The sequence below is a fragment of the Sparus aurata genome, unplaced genomic scaffold, assembly GCF_900880675.1.
Source record: "Sparus aurata unplaced genomic scaffold, fSpaAur1.1, whole genome shotgun sequence".
Lineage (NCBI taxonomy): Eukaryota > Metazoa > Chordata > Actinopteri > Spariformes > Sparidae > Sparus > Sparus aurata.
The window spans coordinates 108677-128439 of record NW_022045102.1 but is presented as its reverse complement, the minus strand read 5'-3'; the positions used below and the strand labels follow the sequence as shown (position 1 = coordinate 128439).

Below are 19763 nucleotides of genomic sequence, written 5' to 3'. Positions count from 1 at the left end.
ACAGTGCTCCTGAGAGACAGACAGGTGGAGAGACAGATAGGTTAACGTTCCCCCAGGCCAGAGGACAGTGCTCCTGAGAGACAGACAGGTGCAGAGACAGACAGGTGCAGAGACAGACAGGTTAATGTTCCCCCAGGCCAGAGGACAGTGCTCCTGAGAGACAGACAGGTGGAGAGACAGACAGGTTAATGTTCCCCCAGGCCAGAGGACAGTGCTCCTGAGAGACAGACAGGTGGAGAGACAGACAGGTTAATGTTCCCCCAGGCCAGAGGACAGTGCTCCTGAGAGACAGACAGGTGCAGAGACAGACAGGTTAACGTTCCCCCAGGCCAGAGGACAGTGCTCCTGAGAGACAGACAGGTGCAGAGACAGACAGGTTAACGTTCCCCCAGGCCAGAGGACAGTGCTCCTGAGAGACAGACAGGTGGAGAGACAGACAGGTTAACGTTCCCCCAGGCCAGAGGACAGTGCTCCTGAGAGACAGACAGGTGCAGAGACAGACAGGTGCAGAGACAGACAGGTTAATGTTCCCCCAGGCCAGAGGACAGTGCTCCTGAGAGACAGACAGGTGGAGAGACAGACAGGTTAATGTTCCCCCAGGCCAGAGGACAGTGCTCCTGAGAGACAGACAGGTGGAGAGACAGACAGGTTAATGTTCCCCCAGGCCAGAGGACAGTGCTCCTGAGAGACAGACAGGTGCAGAGACAGACAGGTTAACGTTCCCCCAGGCCAGAGGACAGTGCTCCTGAGAGACAGACAGGTGCAGAGACAGACAGGTTAACGTTCCCCCAGGCCAGAGGACAGTGCTCCTGAGAGACAGACAGGTGCAGAGACAGACAGGTTAACGTTCCCTCAGGCCAGAGGACAGTGCTCCTGAGAGACAGACAGGTGCAGAGACAGACAGGTGCAGAGACAGACAGGTTAACGTTCCCCCAGGCCAGAGGACAGTGCTCCTGAGAGACAGACAGGTGCAGAGACAGACAGGTATACCTCCTTGGCTCCTTTCCTTCCCTTGACTGAGCAGATAGACAGGCAGAGTCTGGCTGAGCGGGGGAGGTCAGCGAGGTAGATGTCGTAGGTCAGCCACTCGTTCCACCTGGACACAGACAGACAGGTAGAGAGACAGACACACAGTGTGTGTTCAGTGTGTATCATCAGTGTGTGTTTAGTGAGTGATTATTGTGTGTGTTCAGTGGTGTGTGTTACCTGGGGTTGGAGCAGGGGACTCTCTGAGTGTTGACGTTGTCACAAAGCGGTTCTCCACCGTGATAAATACCTGTCCTCACATAGATCTACACACACACACACACCAGCAACCTTTACACACTCATGTCAACACACCATGAGAGTCAGACATACAGACAGACTCAGAATGTGAGTCTGACTGATGACAACATGAGAACAGGAGAACAGAACCGGACCTTGTCGATGTCTCGGATGTTGACGTTGACGTAGGTGGCACAGAGCAGTCGGACCCTCAGCAGAGTGTTGAAGGCCCACAGTGAGCGAGCAGGAGAACCATCACCTCCTCCGGGACACGGAGACGGCTGAGGAGTCCGACGACTGCAACACAAACGACAGACATTCTCTACTAGGCTGCAATACACCTGTACCTGCTCCTGATTGGCTCTTATATATGTGTCAGAAGTGTTGACTGGCTGCTGTACCTGTATGAAGGCGTGACGAAGCCAGACGCAGGAAGCTGAGAGTAGAGACTGTCTTTGGAGACGAGCATCAGGTGAGGGAGACGACCCACTATGATACAGGAGCGGATATACTGCAGGGAGACAGGTGAAGGTGAGACAGTGAGACAGGTACAGACAGTGACTTAGACTTAGACTTAGACTTAGACCGAGACCAACTTTATTGTCAGTCAGTGTGCAATAAGTGAACAAAGAAAAACATTTTCTTTCAGGGGCTTAGCAAAGGATTAGGATATGAAAGTATATCCAAAATAAATACCACAATAAGAATAATAAATGTCAAAAACAAATACATAGTGACAAGTGCAAATTAGTGAAAGTGACACTGTTGAGTTAGGCAGGCCTGGATCAAGAGGGCAGGGGCCCCTGGGCACAAATTCTTGGATGGCCCCCCGAATACAAACACGCACACACACACTAGTTTTTCCCCTATATGCATTCTGTAGAGTAAGCAGACTGTATTAGTAAATTGGGTTAGTGTTCTGAGTCGGTAACCTAGCAACACTAGGGGGGGTCCAGGGGCATGCCCCCCTTGAAGAAAATTGTGAAAAATAACCTTTTAAATGGTGACTACTAGTGAGGTTTTTGAAAAAAACAAAACAACAAAAAAAAAAATTTTCATTAACCTAATTTCAGAATCAAAATTTAAGACATGAGACAAAATAGTGTAGAAGTTGATACTGCTGCTTGAAAATATGTTAACCTCTTGAGCATTAGATTACTTTTTTTTTTTTTCTTTTTTTTTATTAATACAGGTGCAAATCAACATTACAGACAAAGAATATAATCAAATAATACATATATAGATAAATAACAGTAATTATATTATATAAGCTCGAACACTCTTCAAACCATTTAGATAAAGTGATATCATTACTATATACAATTGGCAGAGACAAATCAAAATCATAACTAATAATTCATAATCATAACTCAAACAATGAAAAAAGGGAAAAAATAATAACAATAATAATGATAATAATAATAATAATAATAATAATAATAATAAATACATAAATAACACCCAACACCTGCACATTTTATAGTCCCTTGACCCTCCCCAACCCCCTCGCACAGATCTTTCTCTAATTTTCAAACCATGCTGGATATTTCAGGTAAATACTTAAGAATATTGAATAATAATAATAAAAGGTAAAATCATAGCTCTAGCTACCTCGAGTGCCTCCCTCCTTGCATTGAGCACCCTCTGACCTGCTCCATTCATCTTGGCACCAGAGAGCTCCAGGGATAACAACTCTATTAAAGAGTAAGTCCACTGAAGCATAGACAGCGAGTGCGGTGGTTGCCACCTAACTGCTAAAATCTTTTTAGCCACTATACATGCAGAGAGCCACAGCAGCCTTTGCATATGGTTGAGGTTTTGCCCAGAATCATCATTTAATAGCATACATTTGGGAGAAAGGTCAGTCTCTAGGCCGAGTGCATTGTGGAGATGTTTGACTATTTGTTGCCAGAAGTTTTGAACTGATGGACACTCCCACATGATATGCAAGAACGTGCCTATTTGATTCAGGTCACATAACTTACAATGTGGAGAAGGAGATAAGTTAATCATGAAACGCCGTTTTGGTGTTAAGTAAGTGCGATATAGAAAATTGAGATTGGTTAACTTATTATTTAGGCTTTGTGAAGAATAAGCATAATTCCTCCAAACTGTATGCCAGTCTATAAGTGATTCAGGGCAGTCCTTATTCCACACATTTGTTATCGTTAAGGGGGTCTGCATATGTTCCAACAGACTATTATAAATTACAGAAACGTGTCCTTTAGGTAGCCCTGATATTTTCTTAAATAATTCCATTATTGGATGATTAAGAGGTTTCCTATCAATCAAAATACCTGCTGCTCTTCAGGCAGAACGTAATTGTAAATATAAAAAGAAGGAATTTGAGGACAGTTTAAATGTTTCACTCAAATCCTGAAAGCTTCTTAACCCATCGTCATTCATAATGTCTCCTAAACTGTGGATTCCTGCTTTAGACCACTGAGGCGAAATAAAATGCACCCCACCAGACTTAAGAAGGCTGTTATGAAATACTGGAGTACTTGCATGCCATTTAGATGTCCAATTGTATATTTTTTCTATTTTCCTAAATTTTTGAATTGCACTGGCTATTACTGAACCATACTCCAGTTTACATTTATTGACAGAGAGACATGTAAACAAACAATCATTTAAAGAAGCAGGTGCCACCAGATTCTTCTCAATGTTAAGCCATGGAGGTGAAGTTTCCTCACTAAACCAGTTTAACAAAGGACGAATAGGAAGGGAAGTAAAGTTTGAAATTAGGTACCGATAAACCTCCCGACTCTTATTTTTGGTCGTCTGCCTCTCCATAAAAACCTAATAATGCTTTGTGTTTCCTCCCAGTATCTTGGAGGAGGTGCCATAGGAAGCATATAGCTACAGAAATTAACTCTAGGAAGCACATTCATTTTAATTATTGAAATTCTACCAGACAGATATATAGGTAGCTTCTGCCATCTTTCCAGGTCTTGTTTGACCATACTAAGAGTGTTATTATAATTCTTAGTGATTGTTTTTTGTAATGATGTAAATACATTTACTCCTAAGTATTTAAAATGAGATACTACTGGGATGTTGAAATCTGTACATTCCTCCTTGCTCACAGAGTTCAATGGTAAAAGGGAGGACTTAGTCCAGTTTATCCTATAGCTGGAGACATAACTAAACTGTTCGAATATATTAAGGATGTTTGGAAGAGAGTACTTAATATCAGAAAAAAATAAAAGTATGTCATCCGCAAATAAGGATATATGATGCAGAGCGGATTTTATTTTTATTGGTGTAATGTTTGGAGATAACCTAACAGACTGTGCCAAAGGCTCCAATGATAATATAAACAACATTGATGAAATCGGATCTCCCTGCCGACTGCTCCTGCTTAATTTAAATGGAGGAGAATGTATATTACCTGTAACTACACTAGCTGAAGGATTTGCATAAATAGTTTTAATCATGTTAATAAAATTTGACCCCAACCCCATAGAATTCAATACGAACCATAAAAAAGACCATTCAAGACGATCAAAGGCCTTTTCTGCATCAATTGACAAAATGGCTTTTGATGATAGATTATCAGAAGTATCAAGAATATGCAATAGACGACGCAAATTGTCTGCTGAGAGGCGCTTTTTTACAAATCCACTTTGATCTGGATGAATCAATTTTGGCAAAAACAGCTCCAACCTACTAGCAAGTGTCTTTGAAAATAATTTAATATCTGCATTCAACAACGATAGGGGGCGATAGTTAACGCAATTAGTTGGGTCCTTATCTTTTTTTGGAAGAAGTATTAATAAAGACGTGTTCACATCTCTTCCAAAACATCCTTTTTGAATAGCTGTGTTAAACATCTCCAGTAATGGTGGTCCTAAAATGCCCCAAAATTTTAGATAGACCTCAGGATGTATGCCATCAATTCCAGGGGACCTACCTTTATTCATTTTTACTAAGGACTGTTTAAGTTCATCAAGCAATAACAGGGCCCCTAATATTGAAGCTTCTTCTTTTGATAATGAAATTAACTTTAATTTCTGAAGATAATTGTCCTTGTCTAATGCTGATGAGATGCTATCTGAAGTGTACAACTTTTTATAGAAGTTTAAAAATCTTTGATTAATCAAATCAGGATCAGATGTCATAGAGCCACTTTCTGATTCAATGATTGCTATATTTGTGAACTGATCATTTCTTTTTATTTTATTGGCTAATAGCCGACTGGGACGATTACCATAAAAAAAAATGATTCATTCTATTTTTATTTAAAACAAACTCAGCTCTCTGCATTAGTATTAAGTTAAGTTCTACCTTTATTTTAGTTAAAGACTTGGCTGTTTGCTCAGAAAAATGTATTTGTTGTGATTGTTCTAAGTCAATCATAGAGGCCTCTAATTCCCCAATTCTCTTAAGCTGAGCTTTTTTGAGTCTAGACGAATATGAACTGGAAAATTTCCTTATGAAGCCTTTTATTGAGTCCCGAAAATATGTAGCATCATCCACAGAGTGACGATTCATGTCCAAAAATTCAGCAAGTTCCAGTTCAAACTGTTCACAGAAATGTTGATTTTGCAATAAAGTTAGATCAAAACGCCACCTAGTGGCTCTTTTAGGCAAGTTTGAGATCATTAATTGACATACATATGCATGGTGGTCCGTTAGGGTCATATGCTTTATTTCTATATTTTGAACCAAAGAAATAAGGGGAGTAGACATAAAAATAAAGTCTATCCTTGTAAAGGTTTTATGCCTATTTGAAAAGAAAGTATACTCCTTAGCAGTGGGATGGTGTAGGCGCCAGACATCCATAAGATTAAAGTCAGAGAGCAAATGTTGTAATGCTTTGGTTGCTTGTACATTAGAATCAGATTTACTTGATTTATCCATTTTGTAATCTAATATGGCATTCATGTCAGAGCCGATCACCAACTCAAAGTCAGAAAGTTCAGCCAAAATACTATTCAATTGAGTAAAAAAAACATTATCATATGAATTAGGGGCATATATGTTGATAAATGCCAGTTTTCTTTCATTGTAAATACACTTAACAAAAGCAACTCTACCATCTTCATCACCTCCCTTGTCAATGATGTTAATTCGTAGTGCTTTACGAATTAGTATTATGACCCCTTTTGTTTTATTTATAGCAGAAGAGGAAGCACATACTTTATACAAGTGATTTTCCATTCTGTTAACATCATCTCTTAGCAAATGTGTCTCCTGAAACATAGCTAAATCAATTTTGTTTCTTGCTAATAGATCTAAAAAGGCTACTCTCTTATTAGGGGAATTAAGGCCCTTTAAGTTGCAACAAAAAATATTCAAACTACCCATGTGGTTTTCAATACCGAAACATTCAGGGGAAGGGAGTATATAAATGAAGAGTGAGTTACAACAATATTCTGATAAACCAAATATTTATACCAGCACCATTCTTCACAAAAATATAGAGAAGATCCTGTACATCCCCCCACCCCAACCCTCTGAGTCACCCACCAATAGGACACAAGTACAATCAAAAATACAGTTGTAACAGAAATAAAATATATTGTCCTATTGCACAGACTCCTCTCACTCCGCCCCATCTGTGCGGATGTGTAACACACTTTAACAAGGAGAAAAAAAATAAAGAAAAACGCAGATCCTCGCCGCTTCTTTAAGTGACTCCCAAGTTCAATAATGTAGTTAAACCTAATTTCTACTCTTATTACCAAAATTACTACCTTGATGTTAGGAACGAAAAAGAAAAAGAAAGACGCAAAGAGATATCTCTCATGTCCAACAACTTAACCTAAAACTAACTTCACCCCAGTCTGATGAGTTGCCTGTTGCAGCCTTTGAATGGGATGACAGGTGGGTTGCCGACATCGCCGCAGACCCCTGGAGCATTTCACATGACGCGCCGTGGTTGGGGCACACTGAGGACAGTCTGCCCTGGTCGACAGTCGCGCTGGGATCAAGGGGACCCCGTCCCTCCCCACATGGGGGGAGAGAAGATGCACGAGCACTTGGTCCACGGCCCCGGGAAGTGGCGAGGTCCGGGGGGTCGCAGTCACTCACTCAACTTAACGGTGACTTGATGACAATAATAATTGGTTTTAAAATAACGTAGGGTGTAGTGTTTTCACTGTGTGCAACTTAAATTCGTCATTCACCCCCCGTAATATTAAACCTACAAAAATCATTTTTGCGGAGGCCCTGGCGCTCGTTGGGCCCCAGGTGCACGTGGGCCCCTGGGCCTGTGCCCATAAAGCCATTGGGTAATCTGGCCTTGGAGTTAGGTAGTGCAAATATTTTGAGGAAAGGTATCCAGAATAAACCCTGAGAGTTGTCTGACGACATGGGGGGGAAAGCTGTTCCAGAGCGTTGTGGTCCTGCACCGAGTGCTGCAGAACTTCTTTCCAGAGGCCAGCACAGGAAACAGTCCATGGTGAGGGTGAGAGGAGCCTCTGATAATATTCCCAGCTCAGGACATGCAGCACTTGGGATGCACCATGTCCTGAATGGAGGGGAGAGAAGTCCCACTGATCTTCTCCACTGTCCTCACATACCTCCAGTCAGAGGCTTTGCAGCTTCCACACCACATGGAGATGCAACTGGTCAGGATGCTCTCTGTGGTGCTCCTGTAGGATGTAGTGAGGATGGGAATGGGCAGGAGGACTCTCCTCATTCTTCGCAGGAAGTGCACATGCTGCTGTGCCTTATTGACCAGAGCCGCAGTGTTCACAGACCAGGTGAGGTTGTCTGTGTCGTGCTGTAGCGGTTTGACGCGTTAAAAGGAAATGGGGTGCCAGTCAGAGTCACGTCTGACAAATAATAATTATAACATAGAAAGAAAAGAGCTCCGTCAAACCATACCAAAACAATAGAGCAAATGAAATGTCATCAATAACCAGCACTGCAAAAGACAAACAGACCACAATTCAATTCGGTTTTAAATTTGTATTATTCATTGTTGTGTCCCACAGTCTCCGAGTTCAATCCACGGACTTAGTCCGGTTTTCTCACAGTCCAAAAACAGTTCAATCCAGTTCACAACCAAAAAAGAAAGGCAACTCAAAACTCCGCTCCGGGTTTTACTGCGGATCCCCACAACACAAATCAAACCAGGAAATCAAAACCAAAATAGCACCGTCTGTATTCACAGTTCAAACACAGGGATTATTTACAACATATACACCGGGTACTCATATACACCGGGTACTCACGGTACCGTGGATCAGTCAGTCAGTAGTCAGTCATCAGTCGACAGTCGGGGATTCAGCGTCGGCTTAGCTCCACCGGGACCGGCAACTCCAGGAAAAACTCCGACTGGAAATATCCACTGGGTAATTCCTCCTCCTGACACAAACTCCAGAGACTCTTTGGCAACCACACCGCGGATTTTCCAGCACGATCAGATGCCGTGGTAACGCTCCACTGACCACAATACCGGCGGCTCAGAGACACACTAGTAGACTTTCACACTACGCGGGTCCTTTGCGTGGGGAATTTTCATTGGATGAAGCCAAGCTTGTGGGCGTTAACGGTAAGAAAATATGAATGAACTCTAGGACAGGTGGGCGGTGATGTCATTACGTCTGCCAGTCGCTACACTCCTCCCCCCTTAGTGGAAGCCGACCAAAGGCAAGGCTTTGTAGTTGGCTCGGAAACGTCTGTGTCAGAGGAGCTGTCCTGTTGGTAATCCTCTTGTCCCCCTGCAGATCCCTTCATCCATCCACCACTGGGAGCAGAGCATGTAGTGTCTGAAAAGCCAAGGAAGTCCTCTTCATCAGATTCCTCATTCAGGATCTCCAGAACACGCTTTCGCTCCAGCTCCTGCAGGTCTTTAGCGTTAGGGTAGCAGGGTTTCAGGCGAGAAATGTGGACAACTTTTCAATCTTGGCCAGAAGCCTCCAAAACCACTTTATAGTTGACTGGCCCAACTTGCTGCACCACCCGATATGGCCCTTGCCATTTAGGGGCCAATTTTGCTGTGAATGACTTATCCGCTTTGGAGAGATGGTGGGCTCGTACCCATACTCTATCCTGTTCCCCAAACTCTGTGTCTCGCCGGTGTTTGTCATAGTTCCTTTTCTGGCGACGGCGTGCAGAGTCCATGTTTGTGGAAACAAAGGAACATAGATCCTTCAGCTGTATGATTTTGGTGTAAGCAGGTGTGCCAGGAGCAAATTCTCGAGGTTGCAGCACCACATCCAGGGGCCCTCTCAGAGAACGACTGAGATTCAGCTCTGCAGGGGAAACTCCAGTGGACTCCTGGACCGCCGAATTGATAGCAAAGCGGAACTCAGCGAGGTATTTGCCCCAATGCTTATGCTGATTTCCGACATAGGATGCAAACATGGTTTTTAAGGTACGGTTCACTCTCTCTGTGAGGTTGGTCTGGGGGTGATAGGCAGATGTTCGTTTGTGTCCCACGTTCCAGGTTCGACAGACAGTCTCAAAGACTGAGGAGACAAACTGGGATCCACGGTCCGATAGGATGAAATCGGGAAGGCCCATCGGGTCAAGATGTCCTTAACCAGGACTTGAGATATGGTCTCTGCAGTGGCCTTTCTTAAGGGAAACAGTTCCACCCACTTGGAGTAATAGTCCACAAAAACAAGTAAGTAGACATTTTGTTTTGAGCTCCTTGGAAATGGACCCATCAAATCCATCCCAAGCATTTCCCAGGGGCGTTGGACCACAGTTTGCTGGAGTTTTCCTGACAGTTTTCTGTTTTCCGGTTTATATTTCTGGCAAACTTGGCAGTTCTGAACATGTTGTCGGACGTCCCAACTCAGCTTTGGCCAATAGACCAGGTGTTGCAATCTGCGGTGGGTTTTGTGCCTTCCAAGATGTCCAGAGAGGGGGTCTTGATGGAAATACTCCAGAAGTTGCTTCCTGAAGCTGGCAGGTATGTAAAGTTGGTATATGGTCCTGTATGGGAGTGTGACAACACGGTAGATGAGGTCCTCCATTATGCTGAATGTGGTATTTGAATTGATGACAACTTTTCCATTTTCCATAACCTTTTGATACAGAGCCTGGCACTCAGGGTCTTCCTGCTGTGCTTTCCACACAGCCTCGATGGTGATGGGAAGATCTTTTGATGGTCTCGAGGTAGCAGTCATGACAGTAGCCCAGACTGGTAAGGAAGGCTGATCTCCTACTGGGGCCTGAGAGAGAGCATCTGGTACAGTGTTGTATTTACCTTTCCTGTATTCCACAGTGAAGGTGAATTCCTGAAGCCTGAGTGCCCACCTGATGAGTCGAGTGCTGGGTTTAGTTGTCTTAAACACCCATAGAAGAGAGGCATGATCCGTTACCACCCTGAAAAGGTGACCTTCCAGATAGGTCCTCCATTTCTCTAGTGCCCACACCACAGCCAAACATTCCAACTCTGTGGCAGCATAGTTTCTCTCAGCAGGGTTTAGGCTGCGGCTGGCAAAAGCAAGGACTTCCTCATTTCCTAGGTCTGATTTCTGGACCAGTACTGCTCCAAGCCCTGTCTCGCTGGCATCTGTGTAGACCACAAAAGGAGAATGGAAGTTTGGGTGACCCAGGACAGGTGGGTTTACCAGATGTTCTTCAAGTGTTTCAAAGACAGTTTGGCATGCAGGTGACCAGAGGAACCGTGCTCCTTTTTTCTTTAAGGCATTAAGTGGCTCAGCAATCTGCGAGAAGTTGGGAACAAACCGATGGTACCACCCTGCCATGCCCAGGAACCTCTGTAAGGCCTTCAGGTTGATGGGGACTGGGAAGTTGCGCACTGCCTCCGTCTTGTCTGGATCAACATGAACTCCCGTGGCAGACACAATATGTCCCAAAAATCTCAGGGATGTCCTGCACAGTTTACTCTTTTTCATGTTCACCGAGAGTCCAGCACTTTGGAGTTTATCCAGGACAGCTTGGACATCATAAAAATGTTGCTCCCAAGACTGTGAGAAAATAATAATGTCGTCCAGATAAACGAAACAGATGACACCGTTTAATTCTCCTAGTGCCCTCTCCATTAGTCTCTGGAACGTCGCGGGGGCATTCTTCAGTCCAAACGGCATGACTTTAAATTGGAACAGACCCTGAGGGCAGATGAAGGCTGTAATTTCTCGCACCTCAGGGTCCATTTCCACCTGCCAGTACCCACTATTTAAGTCCAGTGACGAGAAAACAGCAGCACCTGAGAGACTATCCAGTATCTCCTGGATGGTAGGAATGGGGTAGGCATCTGTGACTGTGTTTTCATTTACTTTCCTGAAATCCACACAGAATCTTGGTTTGCCAACCTTCCTGGGAATCAGGACTACTGGAGAAGCCCAAGCAGAGCAAGAGGGTTCAATTACTTCATCCTTCAGCATGTCATCAATGAGTTCCTTCATCACTTTTAGCTTAGGAGGGGAGACTCAATAGAGTTTCTGCCGGATAGGAAGTGGATTGGTGAGAAAGATCTGATGTTTCAATATGTCAGTGCGTCCCATCTTTGTTGTACAAACATCTGCGATTTTAAGTAAAAGGGTCTTTAACTGGGGTTTCCTGTGTTCCTCCAGATGAGAGTCTTGGATTGCCTTCTGGAACAAGTCTGAGTCCTCCAAAGTGGTCAGTGTAGGGAACAGTGCAGTGGCCGATGGAGCTACCACTGAAAAGAAAGCAACATAGTTGCTAGTCTCCCCCTCCCCCATCAGAGAGGACTCTGCACAGAAGGAAAATCTTGTTTTTTCATTTTCCCGGAACCAGTATACTCCTCCTGACACATCAATCTGCATTCCCGTGAAGAAAACGAAGTCTAATCCTAGCAGAGCAGGAAATGCAAGTGTCTTGGAATCCAGCACCACCACAGCCAGCAGCCAGGTTTTATCCTGTAGGCTCAGTTCCATCTCACTCCACCCAAGGGGTATCCTGGGTTCCCCGTCAGCCAGATAGAGTGGATCTCCAATCCATGGGGTAAGTTTGTCCTCTGGAGCTTTGACACTGTCCCACACATGTTAATTGAGCAGTGTATATGTTGATCCTGTATCCAAAACAGCTTTGCCTCTCCAGTTCCTTACAGTTAATGGCACTTTCAACTGTCGTGGTAGGGCGGTGCCACAGCTCCCTCCAGGGTAGCTGAACCTCCTTAGACCTGGCACAAAGGAATGGGAGGTAATACACGATGCTGATCGCGCTGTATCGGTTAAGACATTAACTGTATGGCGGTTATTTTCATCTGCAGAGTGGGAGGGCTGTGAATGGTGTTGCTGATTGTGGGATGAACTAGATGGCTGTGGATGTTGTTGCCGAGGGTGGGATGGATAAGATGGCTGTGCCCGGGGTTGCTGAGGGTGGGATGGATAAGATGGCTGTGGCCGGGGGTGCTGAGGGTAGGATTTCCGAGACTGATTGAAATTTGGACATGAATATGGAGCATGGCTACCCTTACATCTCCAACAGTAAACCACAGGAGGGGTATTGCTCTTCTATGGTGGGGAATCGGGAGTCGACACATCTATTTTCTCTTTTTCCTTGTGTTTCACACCTTGTTTCTTCCGTAGCTCATATTGACTTTGACTTGCTTTGTCTTTTTCCAGCTGCTGTCCCAGTCTCACCAGTTCATCCACAGTATTAACTCTACCCCTGAGCTGGCTTGCCATATGTGGATTGACATTCCTGAAGATCAGTTTGAGCACTGCAGCCTCCTGAATATCAGGTTTCCACCTTTGACATAAGGAGCGTTACATATAGGCAAAATCACGGATGCTTTCTCCTTCACCTTGTATTCTTGTCCTCATTCTTTCTGCCAGTTCATCTTCATAGTCTTCACACAGAAAGGCAGCACGGAACTTTTTCTGAAAGTCTGACCAGGAATGTGTGTTTAAACGGGCCACATCCCACCAGTCTCTCGCCGTTCCATGTAGGACATTCCTTACTGTTGCCATCAACTCATCTTCAGTCAGAGGATTTAAAGCCAGAAAATCTTTACATTTCTCCAGATAGATCAGGGGATCTGGTTCATCCTCAATCTTTCCAAACGATGGAAACTGCAGCTTAACAGGACATTTTACCCTCAACCGTCCCCTGCATTCAGGAAGAACGGGAGAATCCCGAGGTGACTCTAACATACCTGCCTTTATGTCGGATCTTATTGTTGACTGTAGGCGCTGCCTCCGGGCCTCGTCCAGCTGATCATTGTTTGGGGCCTCTTGTGTATGGACAGTTTTAAGTGCAGATATGTTGAGCGTTTGCTTCATCGTCACCATTTCCTGTGACATTGAATCCATACTTTGAGACAATTTCCATACCTCATTATGCAGGTGTTCAACTGACTGCACCACTGGGGTCATAAATTCTTTGGTATCCTTTAATATCTCTGTATGATGATGTGTTAATCGCCAGTTGAGGTTTGCTGCAAATTGATTCCTCAGAAAAAGAGACTGCTTGTCCAGGGTTTGATTTAACTGTTGAAAGTGCTGCTCAAAAGCTGTAGTGACATCCTTTAATAAAGTTGTTATTGTAGCTTGGAGCTCCACCTTGTGGTTCTCTTGTGCCTCCATGAATATATGAAATTTCTCCTCCAAAGTTGCTTTTAGTGTATCCTCAGTGTCAGCTGCTTCCTCATTGATGTCAGTCCTCCATCCTGACTGACCAACAGCTCCATCCTGGGATGAGATATCAAGTGGAATGAGTGGCTGAGCTAGCTCTGATTGCCCACACAAATCCATATCCAATAAAGAATAGGTGGTGCTTTTGGTGCCACCTTGCTGAATTGGGCCATGCCCTTCTTTCACTCCTCTCCCAATATTTGGGTCCTGTGAAAGGACATCCAATCCAGGAATATCCTCCAAATCCTCCAACTGATGTCCTTCAGCCTCATCCTGTGCTGAAGCCATTTTCATGAGGTGGGGAAATCCAGAGCAGAAGAGGTTGGTAAATATATAGTTTGCTTGTTGCAAGTGCTGAGCGCAAGTCCAGGGTTTAGTGGATCCAGAAATCTGGGGTGCCACTTTTTTGTAGCGGTTTGACGCGTTAAAAGGAAATGGGGTGCCAGTCAGAGTCACGTCTGACAAATAATAATTATAACATAGAAAGAAAAGAGCTCCGTCAAACCATACCAAAACAATAGAGCAAATGAAATGTCATCAATAACCAGCACTGCAAAAGACAAACAAACCACAATTCAATTCGGTTTTAAATTTGTATTATTCATTGTTGTGTCACACACCGCGGATTTTCCAGCACGATCAGATACCGTGGTAACGCTCCACTGACCACAATACCGGCGGCTCAGAGACACACTAGTAGACTTTCACACTACGCGGGTCCTTTGCATGGGGAATTTTCATTGGATGAAGCCAAGCTTGTGGGCGTTAACGGTAAGAAAATATGAATGAACTCTAGGACAGGTGGGCGGTGATGTCATTATGTCTGCCAGTCGCTACAGTGCATCCCCAGGAACTTGGTGCTGCTGACCAGCTCCACAGCCGTGTTGTTGTTGGGAAGTGGAGCGTGGCTGGGCTGCTTCTTCCTGAAGTCGACAATGATCTCTGGTTTTGTCCACACTCAGGATCAAGTTATTTTTGCTACACCAGCCCACCAGCTGCTCTAGCTCCTCCCTGTAAGCCAGGTCGTGGTCATCCCTGATGAGGCCCTCCACTGTTGTGTCGTCCGCAAACTTCACATTGTGGTTGGTGGAAGCACTTGGGACGCAGTCATGAGTCATCAGAGTGAACAGCAGGGTCTCAGGACACAGCCCTGAGGGGGATGACACTGGAGGTGTTCTGACGGACCCGCACTGACTGTGGTCTTTCAGTCAGTGCGTTTACATGACACTCAATAAAACCGAATTACTGGGTTAGTCCGACTATGATCGGATTTTTAAGATGCATGCATCCACCTTAGTCTGACTAAAATCTGACCGGATCAGATTTCTCGTAGTCGGATTAAAACACCCAGATTATTCGATTACTCCTGCATGTATACCGTCCATCGGATCAGATTTGTACTTAGACTTAGACTTAGACAACTTTATTCATCCTTTTGGTAAGTAAATAAATATAAAATAACACTGTAAGAATAGAAATATATATACATATATACATATATACATATATATATACAGATATATACAGATACACATATATATACATATATATACACACATATATATATATATATATATATATATATATATACATACACACACACACGTGTAAAACTGTACACAGGTACACAGTTTCTCTTATGGTTCTGTTATTATTGCACATGGTTATTGCACATGGTTTTTGTATTGTTTATTGTATGTTGTGTTCGCCTGTTCGCCCTCCTCCCCAGTGAGGAGCTGAACAGTTTGATGGCACGGGGACAAAGGAGTTTTTCAGTCTGTTTGTCCGGCTCTTTGGAAGGAGCAGCCTGTCGCTGAACCGGCTCCTCCGGCTGCTGATGACAGTGTGCAGAGGGTGGTTGGCATTGTTCATGATGCCCCGCAGTTTGTTGAGGGTTCTCCTCTCTGCCACTGTCACCAGAAGGGCCAGCTTCATGCCGACCACAGAGCAAACCTCTGGATGTGACACGTATCAGAATTGTAGCAGAAGTCCGCTATGTACAGAGTGACGAGGAGGGGGGACAGCACAGTCCCCTGCAGAGCTCCTATGCTGCTGATCACAGTGTCAAACGTGATGTCCTTCAGCCTGACATATTGTGATCTGTCGGTGAGGTAGCTGGAAATCCAAGCAACCAGGCAGGGGTCCACTTGCATTCTGAGTTTTTCCTGGAGCAAAAGGGGCTGGATAGTATTGAAGGCACTCGAAAAAGTCCAGGAAGAGGATCCTGACCGTGCCGCTTCCCTTGTCCAGATGAGAGTGGGCTCGGTGTGGAAGGTAGAGGATGGCATCCTCCACACCGACCTCTGCCCGGTAGGCGAACTGAAGGCTGTCCTCAGCGTGCTGTACCTGGGGCCTGAGGAGGTTGAGGAAGAGTCACCCCATGGTCTTTATCAGATGTGATGTGAGTGCCACCGCCCGGAAGTCATTCAGCTTGCTGGGCCGGTTCTTCGTTGGAACTGGAACGATGCATGATCTCTTCCAGATGGTGGGCACTCTCCCAAGTTGCAGGCTCATGTTAAAGACCCATTGAAGTGGCTCCCCGAGTTCAGCTGCGCAAGTCTTGAGGAGATGGGGACACACGTTGTCTGGTCCAGCTGTTTTCCGGGGCAGGAGCTTCCTCAGTTCTCCTCTCACCTGGTCAGCTGTGATGCATTTTGCGTTCTGTGCAGGCTCAAGATTTTTTTCCCAGGGCCATTAGCCAGAAGTAGAAGGACGGCAGCGGTGGCGACGGTGGCGATGGTGGCTGCGGTGGCGGCGGTGGCGGCAGTGGCGTATTTCCTCCAAAATAACTGCAAGCAAGAGTGCCATTGTGCATCTAGTTTGTGTAACTAACATGTACACCATATATGAAATGTACAAAGATGTAGCTTCTCTTCGCTCTTCGTACGGCATCTTTCTCGAATGCCGAGGCAGAGTTTGTTGTTGCTGGTGACGTAAAGAGGTCAGCTGGAGGTGGCTCTATTACCACTAGTTAAAAATGGGTACAGCGCCACCTATCGTACCGGATATGACCTGCTGAGAGGCCAATAATCCTATTTTCTCACTGGCATGTATACTCGGACAATTGCAGTTATCTGATTGAGTAGCATAGTCGAACTATGGCTGTAATCCGACTCAGCTGTGCATGTAAACATACCGACTGAGGAAGTCGAGCAGCCAGTTGCACAGGGGAGTGATGAAGCCCAGGGGTCCCAGTTTCTCTACCAGATGCTGTTGAATGATGGTATTAAATGCTGGCCTGATGTCCAGGAACAATGTTCTTCTCCTCCAGGTGTGCAAGGCTCAAGTGGAGAGCGGTGAAGTGGCATTCTCAGTGGAGTGGTTTGGCCGGTAGGCAAACTGGAAGGGGTCAAACATGGCAGGGAGTCTGGAGGTGATGTGGTCCTTTACCAGCCTGTCAAAGCACTTCATCATAATAGGAGTGAGTGCGATGGGCCAGTAGTCACTGAGTGATGTGATTTGAGGTTTCTTTGAAGCTGGGATGATGGTGGCAGTTTTGAAACATGATGGGACTTGGGACGTGAGGTGTTAAAAAAGTCTGTTAGGACACAAGCCAGCTGATCTGCATATTCCCTGAGCACCCGCACAGGTATGTTGTCCGGGCCAGGGCCTTCCGTGAGTTGACACTCCTCAGAGACCTTCACACCCCAGCTATGTCAATGCAGACTAACTTTTCATCCTGGTGGGGAACAGATTTCACAGCAGGAGAGTTGTTCATTGCCTCAAACCTCCCAAAGAAGTTATTTAGTTCATTTAGGAAGTCCACATCACTGTTACACACAGGACGGTACACACAGGATGGGCAATCCTGTATTTGGTAATATATTATCTTTATTGACAGACTTGAGGTCCAGATATAATACATTGTCTGTATGCCTTGCCACATATACCTGGTGTTAGCAGGATCATGGAAAAAGTCTTGAATTTTTTGACTGTGAGCGTGCTTTGCTAATCCGATGTGAGACAGGTAGTAGGGAAGAGCTTGTTAATGGTTTGGCTTTGTGTGTTCAGAGTGACGCAGTTACCTTGTACTGACTGAGAGGATACTTCTCCAACAGGTACTCATCACAGCCACACACCTGAGGAGACAGACAGGTAGACAGGTGAGACAGACAGGTGAGACAGGCAGCCGGTTGTGTACTTTCAGGATTTACTGTCCCTTTCACTCCTGGACACAGACAGACAGGTGAGATGAACAGACAGATGAGACACACAGACAGGTGAACCTTAAGGATGTACTGCCCCTGGTACCCCTGGACACAGACGCACAGGTGAGTCGGACAGACAGGTGTACCTTAAGGATGTACTGTCCCTGGTACTCCTGGACACAGAGGCGGAGCTGTTGAGGCGACAGGTGCATCGATCGGCTCTTCTTCCTGATGGACTCTGCGATCAGCTGCTCAGGTAAACTGTCATGACTCACCTGTAAACAGACACACATATAGAACACCTGGAGGTTCTGTTCGTTCTAGCTACAGAGGAGCCCAGTTTGGGCTGAAGACAACTGACAGCTACGAGAAAACAGAAAGATGATTTAGTCACACTAGAGTTCTGCAGGTAGACAACCTCACCTGTCACCTGTCCTTTACCAAAACAAACCGCCAAACAGAAGCTTGTTTATAAGCAGCAACATTCAAACTGAAGAGAACAAAATAGGATAAAACAGTTTGTAGAACGTACAGAGTACTGAGCTTAGGAACTCCGACAGACAAATCCAATTTCAGGTGAAGCTGTTTGTTTACAGGTATGTCTCCATCGGCAACACACAGGTGACATCATCATTCTAAAAACAAGTCGAACCATCCTGTCGTCTAACAGGAAGTGACACAAACCTACAGAGCTTACCTTCAGAGTGTATTTCTGTTTGGAGTTAGATGGAGACACAATCACCCAAATGGTCACGATCAACCTCCCTGCAGCGAGACAGGTACAGAGAGATAGACAGGTACAGAGACAGGCAGGTACAGGGACAGACAGGTATATGTCTCATGTTAGTATGATGTCTTCAGATTCTTCCTTCACAGTTTATGACAGTGACACAATGGCCTCCGGCCCCCTGCTGGTAGAACTTAGGCACTACCTTTGTCCAGCTTGCTGTAGATGTGTTGGGGCAGTTGAGTGCTGGATTCCACGTTGGGGGGGTAAACGTACAGAGCCTGACTGTGGGCCCCTCCCCCCTCCCTCTCCTCCATGGCCTCTCTGCACACACTCAGTATGGAGCGCCGGAAGTCCTGAACCTCGGGGTCCTTCAACATCTCGAACTCACACACCGGCATCCCAATGGCGAACCCTGCACAAAGGGGCGGTTCGGTCTGAGACTGACTAATTGCAGCCCACACAGGAGACTACAGGTGATGACAGGTGATGACAGGTGATGACACGTGTGCCAGGTGTGTGTGTTACCTATCTCCCGGTTGAGGATTTTCTCCTCACGGTTGCCAAGCGGCTCGATGACTTTCAGGATCGGGTGAAACAGTCGCAGGTCGCACAGTCGCCTTGTCTCATCATAAAACTCCTCCCTCTCTGCCTCCTGGGTCACGCCCACAAAGATGTAACATGACTCCTCCTGGCCAATCAGAGAGCAGAGATTAACCTACTGTTAGTACAAGTAATAACAGATTGAAGAGGCGGGGTCAGAGGTCAAACAGTGATGTACCTGCAGCAGATGGTACAGCGGGTACTTCCTGGCCTCAGTGAAGAGCTGCTGCTTGATGCTGATGAGAGGAGTTTCTCTGAGACACTCCAGACTGACCATCATCCCTGAAACCAGCACAACAAGACAACAGAACCATCATATCTGAGCCATGGCAACACAACAATACAACAGAACCATCATACCTGAAACCATGGCAACGTAACAAGACAACAGAACCATTATCCTTGAAACCATGTCAATGTTACAAGAGAACAGAACTATTATCCCTGAAACCCTGGCAACAAAATATGACAGAGCCGAAGAAATAA

At 45.3% G+C, this 19763-nt stretch overlaps 1 protein-coding gene and 1 long non-coding RNA gene across 3 annotated transcripts in view; one reads left to right on the top strand and one right to left on the bottom strand.

Annotated features, from left to right (window-relative positions):
* LOC115577581 (phosphatidylinositol 4,5-bisphosphate 3-kinase catalytic subunit alpha isoform) overlaps nucleotides 1–19763 on the bottom strand; it is a 44207-nt gene that overhangs the window by 20016 nt on the left and 4428 nt on the right. The window contains exons 3-12 of the mRNA XM_030410464.1: nucleotides 19456–19559; nucleotides 19203–19365; nucleotides 18880–19089; nucleotides 18645–18712; nucleotides 18094–18222; nucleotides 17825–17878; nucleotides 1668–1777; nucleotides 1422–1563; nucleotides 1207–1292; nucleotides 991–1096 (exon numbers count right to left, since the gene is read on the bottom strand). Of these exons, the coding sequence (XP_030266324.1) occupies nucleotides 991–1096; nucleotides 1207–1292; nucleotides 1422–1563; nucleotides 1668–1777; nucleotides 17825–17878; nucleotides 18094–18222; nucleotides 18645–18712; nucleotides 18880–19089; nucleotides 19203–19365; nucleotides 19456–19559 (1172 nt within the window). The remainder of the gene's footprint in view (nucleotides 1–990; nucleotides 1097–1206; nucleotides 1293–1421; nucleotides 1564–1667; nucleotides 1778–17824; nucleotides 17879–18093; nucleotides 18223–18644; nucleotides 18713–18879; nucleotides 19090–19202; nucleotides 19366–19455; nucleotides 19560–19763) is intronic.
* On the top strand, nucleotides 39–973 carry LOC115577584 (uncharacterized). 2 transcript variants are annotated; one of them, XR_003983217.1, is made up of 4 exons: nucleotides 39–88; nucleotides 297–488; nucleotides 697–888; nucleotides 921–973. It is a non-coding gene; the product is annotated as an uncharacterized LOC115577584 (long non-coding RNA). The 2 variants fall into 2 exon arrangements; XR_003983216.1 differs by lacking the exon at nucleotides 39–88 and having other exon boundaries at nucleotides 261–488.